Genomic DNA, 12,000 nt, shown 5'->3' on the forward strand with positions numbered 1-12,000 from the left:
GCAGTGGATTTGGAGGGAAAGATGATGGATTTCACTCAGAAGATATGAGTCTGAGAAACAGAAGTAAGAAAAGAAAGGAGAAATGTTAGAAGGTGGTCAAAGGTGTGTATTATGTGGTGGTGGAGGGGCAGGCAATTTATCTTTCTCTATTAAAATAAAAATTCACATACCCTTTGAACTAGCTATTTTCCGCTTCTACTAAAGCATAGTCGTATGTAATAATACTCATTTTAACCCCATTGTGGTGGAAAAAATTGTAAATACTCTAAGTGTCCATTAATGGAGGAATGGTTTTAAAAATACTATGTTATAGCCATACTATGAAATATGATACAGTAGTTAAAAAGACTGAACTTGATTTATATATACTGACAAAAAGAATCTACAAGGTGTGTAAGTGGTTGAAAAAAAAGCTAGAGAGTTTTACATCTGTCAAGATCCAATACTATTGATCTGTAAGAGCCTGGCCAAAAAAAAAAAAAGAAAAAAAAAAGATCCAACACTAAACAAAATCATAAACATGCAGCATCCATATGGATGCATACACAGGTAAATGCATATAGCAAGGCATGGATGGAAACATGCAGATGTGATATCAAAGATTAGCACTACAGAACTGAGTGAGATTTGGGGTGTTTAGAAAAGGAGTACTTTTAGTTTATATGTAGATATATTAAAAAATTTATGAGTGTGGTCTCATGTATTACTTGCCCAATTAAAGAAAGAAAATTAAATGAAAAATGGATAAATAGCAAAGGTTGCAATCCTGCATTATGGAAGAGAAATAAAAGTTGGCAAAACATATTTGAGAATAGGAGGAAGAAGCTGAAACCCTGAGAATAGGCGAGATTGTTTTTCAAAGAGAATACAGAATCTTTGTATAGTGGTGAGTAAAAAGAAAAAAACAAAGAGAATATAGAAAAGACGAGGCAAGGGGCTGAGACAGGATATGGACCTGTACCACAGCACATTTTCACTTAGAACTGGTACGAGAGAGTTGGATTGAAAACACTGGTGTGGATTCCAAAAGTGTCTTCTGGGAAAAAGTTCTTTTGTTTGGAGATGCCTTATGTACTTATAGTACAGAGCTCGATAAGCCTGGCTTAGAGCATCGTGCTCTTCCTATGCTGGAGCAAGTAGTACAGAAGGCTTTGGAATTTAGAAATGAAGATCTTTTTGAACATTCAGAGAATATATTAATAGTTTACACCCACCTGGCTGGTGGGGAAGATTGGAAGGTGGTGGTCACGAGTAATTCCTGGTAATTGTGAGTTGAATATGGCCTTATAGACTGCACAGGTGTCTCTTCCCCTCCCCATCACTACAACCCCAGCGTGGGCACTGCTGTTGGCGACAGAGGCCAGGTCCTCCACACACCAGTGAGTCAACTGCATCCCCCTAGTGAGGGCACCTAGACCAAAGCCGTCAGTTGTGACTGATTCACCACCTTTCTCTCCCCAGGAAATAACATGGACGCATGGGCTAAGGATCTGAAGCAGGAAGACTTTGAGTTGCTGTGCCTTGATGGTTCCAGGAAGCCTGTGGATAAGGTTGACACATGCCACCTGGCCCGAGGCCCAAATCATGCTGTGGTCTCACGGAAAGATAAGGCAGCTTGTGTCAGTGAGGTGTTAAGTCTCCAGCAGGTACAGACCAGCCAGGGCCTCCCACCCTTTCTTCCTAGATGTTTGTGGGTTATTTGGGAAAGTTCACACCTAAGTGCAGCCCTGACTCTAGCATTCTATCTCTGAAAACCAGAATTGGGAAGCCATTCATTGTGGACTAGAATATCTGTGTTCAAATTTCAGCTCCATAGCTTCCTAGCTGTGCCATCTTGTGTATATTACTTAACCTCTCCATGCCTGAGTTTCCTCATATACAAAATAGGAATAATAATACTTCTATCTGCTTCTTAGTTAATATGAGAATTAAGTGAAGAAATGCACCCAAATGGCATAGGAAAATGCCTGGTCTATAGAAAGTGGTCAAAACACACTCGCTGTGTAATTATGGAACTGGATCTCCCAGGCCTGGCTCTGCTTCTAACTCCTGCTCACTGGAGACGAGTCCCCATCTGATCCACGTTTCCAGAAATCTGCCTTCCTGCTCTCCCTCACCTTGCTCAGGGGTACTCTCATTTCCCCCACTTCTGTCCTTCCTGAAGATGAAGGAGAAGACTAATCCTGTTTCCCAGCATTCCTTGATCTAAGACATGAACAATGGATTTCTGTATCTCTTGCCTAGCAGACTAAACACTGTTCTCAACAGTCTGAAAAACCTAGGACCCCTATCCTTAGAAAGCCTGCCCTCTGAGGAGAACAACCACCTCAGGACCAGCCTTGCTGGTATTCAAATCCTAAAGGCCCTCTATACGTAAACATCATCTTCCTTTTAAGTATAGCACCCTGCCTGTTGATTCACTATTAGCTGTTTTTTAAATTAAGATAGCATATCTTCAGAAGTCCTTTTAAGGTACATGATGACAATAATGAATATTTAATGAACATTTCCTAGCTGCTATATGGAATGCTAAACTTTTCGCAATCATCATTTCACTTACAACTTTAAGAGGCCTTGAGAAGTTAAGTGGCTTATCCAAGACAATTCAAAATGCAGTTGAACACGAACTTTTAACAACTATCTCTACCACTCTTCTGGGAGGGCTCACATTTAATATCTTCTTTGACAATAACATCAGAAGGGACATGTTATTGTCCTCTTATTTCTTAGGGACAATTAATAATGAAGTGAGGAAGAGAGATCAGAGAAGGTGGGAGTGGGCAGGTGGGTGGGAGGGACTTCGCAGAGGAAGGTGGGACCAGGGACCCTACAGAACATTTGGGTGTGTCATGAAAGCATGAAGTTGGGGCCCCAAGTGGGTAAACGGCAGGTGAGGAAGGCGAAAAATTCCAGAGGCACACTCTGTAGCTTCTTTTTTGCCCAGGGCTGGTTCAGAGCTTTCAGCCTCCTCTGATCCATGTGTTCCCAGCTGCTCAAGGCCAAAGGTCCTCATGCACTTTCTGTCCATTTGACAGGCTGAGTTTGGAAGTAACGTACCTGACTGCTCGAAGAAGTTCTGTTTGTTCCAGTCTGAAACTAAGGACCTTCTGTTCAAGGATAACACTGTATGTTTGGCCACACTTCCAGACAAAACCACATATGAAAAATACTTAGGAGAAGACTATGTTAACGCTGTTGGTAACCTGAGAAAATGCTCAACTTCACGTGAGTAGGAGGAACAGCATGGGGAAGTTGCAGGCCAAATACGGTCGTGGGTTCTGGGGTGGTGGGTACAAAAGGAGGAAGAGACTGTGGTCCTCAGGATATGACCACATGGACAAGATGAAACAAGGAGAGAACAACCTAAGTCCCATATGTATGGTAGGCTAGCTGGTAAGGGCAGACTGTAAGGTGGACACAGGCTCAGGGCATGAAGGCAGTGAACTTACTGGACATGCAGAATTCCACCTTATTTCCAAGAAAATGAAGAGGTTTATGTGCACATGCCCATTGATCTATAGCAAACTTTTTATTAAAGTTGCCTTGTCTAATATGGTAGTCACTGGCAAGATGTGGCTATTTAAATTTAAATTAATTAAGATTAAACTAAATTAAAATTTTATTTTCTCAGTCCCACCCAGCTACATTTCAAGTGCTCAACAGCCACGTGTGGCTCCATATTGATCATCAAAGAGAATGTTTCCATCATCATAGAAAGTTCTTTCAGAAAGTGCTGCTCTAGAGAGTTTTGACAGTGATAGTTTCTGGTAACTATAAAGTTGCCATGCATACTACTCATCTGGAACACCAGTGTCTAAGAATTGAAATAGAATAAAACACACCTTTGCAGTATGTTGGGCACAACTGAATCACTTGAAAGCATTTGGAAGATGTGGGGGAATAACAGGTGGTGTAGGGAGGTTAATCTTCAGCAGGAGTGTGTGGATAAATGAGTGGAAGTCCTTATTACAAATGCAGATTCCAGGCCCTGGAGGTATTGATTCAGCAAGTCTGTGCTAGGTCAGGTATCTGCATTTTAGAAGTTAGCCCCATGTGATTCTGATGGAAGCAATGTGCTTGCCCTGGCCCATTGTGTGAGAACCAAGTTGATATTTACCTAACCTTGTCCACAAGGGGAGACAGTCTGGCTCTGCGGTTCTCTGCTCCATCCCTAGCCCCCGGCACAGAAACTAGCACATTCCAGGTGCTTTTGCTATGTCAGTTCCTCATCTCTTAAAGAGGTCAGGGAGGACAGTCTTTCTGGGGGACTTCCAGCCACTTGAACTCAGGTGGTGAGCTCCACCCATAAGAAATAGGTGGGGGATGCTGTACGGCAGGGAAATCGTGTTACGGCCTTGGTGTGGGGCACTCCTGGTGGTAGGCACAGGAGCTGTGCAGGCAAGTGGAGAAGGGGACTGGGAAAATGGCCCCGTCCACGCATCACAGAAGAGGTCAGTGAGTGGTAGCACCTTTGTACTATACTTAACTGTTCAGTTCATAAATAAATATAGGAAGATTTTTAATGTCCTACCTTTCTGCTCTGCTCCACAGGACTCCTGCAAGCCTGCACTTTCCACAGAGTTTAAAATCCAAGAGGTGGGGCTGCCACCCAGGTGGGGATGGGAGCTCAGGTAACCCATGGGTTTTTCCTGGTCTTGCTAACCGGAGTGGTTTGTGCCAACCATGCCTGTCTTCACAGCTGTTTTGCCACATGCACAGGACACGAAATAAAAATTATTATTGATTTTATATTTCAAAAACTCCATTCTTTCCTAAATAATTCCAAAAGAAGGATTTCTTTATACTATCTGACTATCTGACCTGTGCAACTGAGCCCTTCTTTCTGAGCTCAAGATTCATCTGGTCTTTCCCCACAGCTTTGTGTAGTGCCACAGCCATACCTGCTGGTACAGTCCAAGGAGGAATCTTTTCTAAAAGGGTCTGTGTGGCCATTATGATAGAATCAAATGTGTGTGTGTGTGTGTGTGTGTGTGTGTGTGTGAGTGAGTGTGTGTGTGTGTGTGTGTGTGTGTGTGTTCCAGGGAAGCAGCAGGAAGGAGGATGTGGAATGAGTTAAAGAGATCAAGTGCTCAAGTGAGTACAAAAAGACTACAGAAGACTCAACTTTATTTGATGTTTTTAAGAAATCCATCAGGCATAGCAGACGTTCTGATTCTAATTGGCTGGAAAAAGTGAAACAATGAATCTTTTGCTAAAAATCAGACCTTTAGCCTGATGTCACAACAATTACTGCCCTGTCTCCTCCCCTTCTCAGCCTGCTTCTCACTTTTCCACATCTCACTTAGTATTATTGACTGAATACATAGAATTTAGTCTTCTGCTCCACCCTCTTCCCTGAAGCTACCCTGGCAAAAGTCACTACCCACCTGCCAACTGTTAAGCCAATTCAATTCTTTCATTCCTGAGCCTGTTTCCTGCACTTGATACAATTGACCACTCATTCTTCCTTGGAAATCCTTCCCTCCATTTCCGTGACATGGCAGTTCTCTACTTTGATTGCTACTCTCTCTGTTCTTTTGTAGTCTTCACTGTGTGCTCATCCTACCAGCCTGGAAACCTTAGAAAAATCTTCCTGGAGTTCTTCCCTTTCTCCCTCTCTCTCATTTTTGAGAGACAGAATCACTGTGTTGCCCAGGCTGGAGTGCAGTGGAATGATCGCAGCTCACCATAACCTCAAATTCCTGGGCTCAAGCAACCCTCCCACCTCAGCCTCCTGAGTAGCTAGAACTACAGGTGTGCGCCACCATGCCTGGCTAATTTTTAATTTTTTGTAGAGATGGGGTCTCGCTATGTCGCCCAGGCTGGTCTCAAATTCCTGGCCTCAAGCGATCCTCCTGTCTTGGCCTCCCAAAGTGCTGGAGTTACAGGTGTGAAGCACTGCACCTGGCTGAGTTCTCCTCTTGATCAGTGCTCCTCTCACTTTGCAGGCCCTCCTTCAGCAATGTTCATGACTCTGTAGCTATAGTTGTACCCCAACCTCCAGCATCCCCACACTTACACACCCTATGACCTATGGATCTATACTGTAGAGCCTTACAGCAATCAGAAACCCTAAAATTCAAAAACTGAAGTGACCATCCTGCCTTTCCCTCTCTTGCTTCCCTAAACCAACTGTTGTTACAGTATATATTCCACATCAGCTGAAGACATGGTCATCTACCCAATCACTGGGGCCATAAACGGAGGTGTCAAATTTCAACTTGGTTTTTCCTCACTCCACATCCAGTGTTACCAAGTTCTATTGATTTTGCCTTCTAAATTACTCTTCAGTTGGCTCCTTTCTTTTCCTAACTCCTACCAAAGCCTCAATTTACACTCAGATGCAGAACGGCAGATAAGCGGATTCTGAACACAACATTCCATACCTCTCTTAATTTTCTAGTATCCAGGGAAACAGGACTCTGGGTCTACTTTGCAGACCTGATGGGGGCCTTTTACACAAAGCCCTGCTTTGTTCTGAGCCTATCAACATTCTTCTTTATTTAATATTCACCCAAACTCCACCTTTATCCCAAATCCTACAATAATTTCCTCTTGTTCTTTCTTTGGCGAAATGCCCCATGGTTCCTCTGGGATGTGGTCTGTCTCATTGCAATGGGTCATTAAACCTAATTTTTTTATTTTCCAGGTATGGACCTGGAAATCTTAGGCAATAGGGCTAGAACAATAACATTCAATATCCATTCTTAATTATTAAATTAATTACTAAAATAAAATAGACTGGTGTTACTTGGCAATAATTTTATATATACATAAACAAAAGCTAATATATGCCTAATGGTAAAGAAATAGAAGCATTCCACTAAAGTTAGGAACATGAAAAAAACATTGATTACTACCAATCTTATTTTACAGTGTTTTAGGGCTTGTGGCCAACCCAGTTACATAAGACATAATATTTAAAGAAACACCAAAATTACTATTATTTGTGAGTGATGATTGTATACATAGAAAATCCATGAGAACCAAATAATAAAGTATTAAAAGTGGTAAAATAAAATTCAGTAAAATGAAAAAATTAAATATAAAACAAATTTCCTTTATACAAATAATAGTGAGTTAGAACAATAATAAGAATAAATAAAATGTATCATTTAGCAAACTAATAAAAGCTACATTTAAAAAAAACACTTCAACCACACTTAGTGAAGTAAAAAATAATGTAAAAAAGACATATTGCCTTGGACAGGAAGACTCAATATTGTAAAGGTGCCAATTCTCCCTGAATTGATCAATATATAATTTTTTTAACTTGACAAAAAGATATTAATTCTCAACAACAAAAAACTTAAGTGAGACAGATAAGAAAAATTCTGAGAAAAAGTAATGAGAGTGCACTAGCTCTTTCAGCTATTAAAATGTATAATAAGCTCCTGGATATTGGCCTTAGCAATGATTTTTTAGATAACACACCAAAAACTCAGGCTGCAAAAGCAAAAATAAATAAATAGGACTACATCAAGCTAAAAACCTTCTGCACAGCAAAGAAAACAATTAACAAAATGAAATGGCAATCTATGGATTGGGAAAAAATATTTACAAACCACATATCTGATAAGATACAAAAATTTTCAAAGAACACATACAACTCTATAGCAGAAAAACAAATAACCTGATTAAAAAATGGGCAAAAGACTCGAATAGACATTTCTCCAAAGAAGAAAAATGGCCAACAGGTATATGAAAAGGTGCTCAACATCATTAATCATCAGGGAACTATAAATCAAAAGCACTGTGGAATACCACCTCACACTCATTAGGATGGCCATTATCAAAAAGTCAAAAGATAACAAAGGTTAGGGAGGGTGAGCCAACAGTACACTGTTGATGGGAATGTAGATTGGTCGAGCCATTATGGAGGTTTCTAAAGAAATTAAAAATAACTACCATATGACCCAGCAATTCCTCTTTGGGGCATATACTCAAAGGAAATGAGATCATCACCTTGTAAAGATACACTCCCATGAATATGCACTACCATGTTTATTGCAGCATTATTCACAATAGCCAAGATAAGGAAACAACCTAAGTATCCATCAAAAGAAGAATGGACAAAGAAACTGTGGTATGTGTATGTATGTGTATATATATATATATGTGTGTGTGCGTGTGTGTGTATACATACACACACACACTAGAATAGTATTCATCCCTAAAAAGAACAAGATCTTGCCATTTGCCACAACATGGATGAACCTGGAGGACATTATACTAAGTGAAATAAGCCAGATGCAGAAAGAAAAATATTGCTTGGAAAATATTAAATATACGTGGAATCTAAAAAGAATTTCAAATATAGGTATACAGAGAGAAGAGAGCAAAACCAGGGGGCAAGAAATGGGGAGACATAGGTCAGAGGATACAAAGTAGCAGATATGTAGGATGAACAAATCTAGAGATCTAATGTACAACATGAGGACTACAGTATAGATAATACAATTGTACTGTATTTGGGATTCATGCTAAATGAGTAGATTTTAGCTGCTTTTGCCACAAAAACAAAAAAGAACGGGTAACTGTGAGATGATGGATATGTCATTTTGCTTCACTGCAGTAACCTTTTTGCTATCTATATGTATCCCATAACATCATATTGTATACCTTAAATATACACAATAAAGTTTATTTTTAAAAACAAATAAAGTAAAATGTACAATGATAAATTTCAAAGTGTGGTAGTCACATGAAAATAATGAAGCAGAATAAAAATTTTAGATGTTAAATGTAAATGAGAGTTTAGTACATGATAAAGGTGACATTATAATCTGGAGGAAAAGATAGGCTACTCACTAAATTGTTTAGGAACAACGTGGCTGAAAATTTTGGAGCAGAAGAAAATCTCCTCGATCTTTAGCTCACTGCTTAAACCAAAAACCTTCCAAACCTATCAAAGGTTTAAATATAAAATTAAAACCATAAAACATCACTATGTTAACATATTTGTTATATAGTATTTGGAAAAACTTTCTAACATTACACAAACCTAATAGCAATTAAGGAAAATATTGATAAATTTCAGATCATACAAAATTTAAAGCTTCTGTAAGACAAAAACAGTCAAATAAAATGGAAAAATATTTTTAGAAATAACGAAGGTTAATACACACTTAGAAAAAAAGATGAACAACCTGATTTAAAAAGGCAAAAAAAATTAAAGATGGTTACTAGATTACATACAAATGGCCAACACTCAACTAAAATATGAAATGACTCACTCATAATTAAAGAAATAGAATGCATGAGAACATGCATTTTTTTTAGATCAGCTACAATTAAAAAGCTGCTAACACTTAGAGGTGGGGAAGGAATAGAGAAAACAGTCACTGTTACCTACTTTTGATGTGAATCCAGATTGGAGAAATCTCTCTAAAGGGACATTTGGCCAAATCTATTATCCTTCACACCCATATATCCTTTATTCCTGATTGTACTTCTAGGAATAAATCCCATGGAAGTACCCTCACAGAGTTTTATAATAAGATGAAAAAAATGAAAACATCCTAAATTTTCATCATTTGAAGACTAGAGTGAATTAGGGTATATCTTTTTTTTTTTTTTTTTTTGAGACAGAGTCTCACTCTGTTGCCCTGGCTAGAGTGAGTGCCGTGGCGTCAGCCTAGCTCACAGCAACCTCAAACTCTTGGGCTCAAGCGATCCTCCTGCCTCAGCCTCCCGAGTAGCTGGGATTACAGGCATGCGCCACCATGCCTGGCTAATTTTTTTTTTATATACATATATTTTTAGTTGTCTGATTAATTTCTTTCTATTTTAGGTAGAGTCGGGGTCTCGCTCTTGCTCAGGCTGGTCTCGAACTCCTGAGCTCAAACAATCCGCCCGCCTCGGCCTCCCAGAGAGCTAGGATTACAGGCGTGAGCCACCGCGCCTGGCCTGAATTAGGGTATATCTAAACACTGGGATACTCTGCAGCATTTACTGAGAATGAAGTAGAGCTGTACGAACTGCTGTGGAAAAATGGTTTGGTAAAAGAAAAGTTTCATAACAAGATGTATATAGTATATAATCATCTGTTTGAATTAAGAAACCATAAACATATATGCTTGTGTGTGTGTGGAAGGATAGTTACATCTAAGCAGTAGCCTTGGAAGGACTCAGAAAAAAATAATTATTTTAGTTTTGTACCTTTATATACCACTTGATTTCTCAAAATAAGTATCTGTTACTTCAATTACTTTTTTCAAGTGACTCCCAGGGAGAGGCTTGATAGTGAAATAGTCTGGATTTCGCACCTCCTGGTATTACGAAATTGCATAGTTTAAGGTCTGAGGGAAGTGTGTCCGGATAACCCCCCAAAGGTCCCAGATACATGCTGTTAATATTAGGAATGATTTAAAAGTAGAAGAAAAGACTCCTTACCTGTTTAACAGGCAAGAGGTTATCCTTGAATGTGAAGGGAAGAGTGCCATCAGATGGAGAAGCTTGAGAAGGATGAATGGAAGTTGAGTTGACCATTCCCATGGTGGTTCTGCTCATGCACATCACCGTAACACCAGCGTGTGCATGTCCACATGCCAGTGAGCAGTGATCACAGCACACTGAGTAAAGCTGGGACAGCTGTGGCTGATGCTATCTTCCTTCTCTCCCCAGGGAAGAGCCCAGATGTGTGGCACAGTACATCTATAGTATCAGACAGCCTGTGACTAAGGCTCAGGGCCACAATCTGCCCTGGCCTTAAATCACTGTCCTCTGTCTTGGAAAAATGAAGCATCATTTGTTCACCCTCTGCTGCTCCATCAACAGATAGGGACCACCCTATCTGTTACCTCCAGGTATTTCCTTCCCAGCTCAAGTCGTTTAGAGAAGTGCAAACTAAGTGCCAGCTAAGATCCAGCAGTTTTGGAATTAAGCCAGGTCCTGCCTGTGCCGACACCTGAAAAGCGATGGTTACATTGTTTAGTGCATGCTGTAGGAGTGTCCAGAGTATCAGAGGGAACAGAAAAGCTTAGATTTGGTGCAAGCAAGGTGAGTGAATCAGCTCTGAAGGTGAGCACTTTAGGACCTCTTGCGTTAGCAACTGACTTGCTTTCTTCCTCTTCTATTCTTTTTTTTTCTTTTGTTTTGGAGACAGAGTCTCACTCTGTCACCCAGGCTAGAGTGTCATGGCGTCAGCCTAGCTCACAGCAACCTCAAACTCCTGGGCTCAAGCGATTCTACTGCCTCAGCCTCCCAAGCAGCTGGGACTATAGGTGCGCGCCACCACGTCCGGCTAATTTTTTCTATTTTTAGTAGAGATTGGGTCTCGCTCTTGCTCAGGCTAGTGTCAAACTCCTGAGCTCAAGCTATTCTTCCGCCTTGGCCTCCCAGAGTACTATCCCTTCTATTCTTCAAAAGACAGGAGGGAGCTGCCTAAGATGTCTTGCCAGATGTCTATGGACAAAGTGTGATTGACGGAGGAGGGGGACTGGTCCCACTTGTGAATATTGGACTAAGAATGTTGAATGATGTTAGAGAAAATCCTAAATAGCTCCTCTATTCAAATTTAGCCATTCTTACCAGCACACCTCATTCTCTGAGAAGCTAAAATTAGAAATAAAATTTCTTAGGCTAGGGCGACACGTCCTCATACCTATTAAGGCTGGATGTGAGAAAGGAGGATGTCAGACACAGTCAGGAGCCCGGGGCACTGCAGGGAACACAGCAGGCCTGGGATCACGCATTCAACAATTTACTAATGCCTCCCATGAGCCAGGCATTGTTTTAGGGATAGGGAATATAGTAGCACATACTATAATCTCTTTTTAAATAATTTGTTTATTTTATTTACTTCTTTTATTCATATTGCCTTCGCATCAGTATATATGTACAGACAAATGGCAGATATTATAGGGTAGAAAATTGGAGGTGATTTGTGGCTTTCCTCTTTGAGGCTTTCATTATTGCTTGAGTTTTTAATACAATAAGCACATGTCACTTTAATTGTTTAAAAATTTATTAAAGAAACAGAGATGAAGAGATAAGGCA

General features: G+C 40.2%; 1 protein-coding gene across 1 annotated transcript in view; it reads left to right on the top strand.

The window, feature by feature from the left end:
* Positions 1–4,749, top strand: part of LOC105826128 (serotransferrin-like) — a 29,747-nt gene extending 24,998 nt beyond the window's left edge. Inside the window, exons 15-17 of the mRNA XM_012664058.1 lie at positions 1,462–1,646; positions 3,036–3,225; positions 4,552–4,749. Coding sequence (XP_012519512.1) covers positions 1,462–1,646; positions 3,036–3,225; positions 4,552–4,586 — 410 coding nt within the window. The 3' untranslated portion in view covers positions 4,587–4,749. The remainder of the gene's footprint in view (positions 1–1,461; positions 1,647–3,035; positions 3,226–4,551) is intronic.
* The last annotated feature ends 7,251 nt before the right edge of the window (positions 4,750–12,000 follow it).

This window comes from Propithecus coquereli, unplaced genomic scaffold (genome assembly GCF_000956105.1).
Source record: "Propithecus coquereli isolate 6110/MARCELLA unplaced genomic scaffold, Pcoq_1.0 Scaffold12, whole genome shotgun sequence".
NCBI classification, from domain to species: domain Eukaryota; kingdom Metazoa; phylum Chordata; class Mammalia; order Primates; family Indriidae; genus Propithecus; species Propithecus coquereli.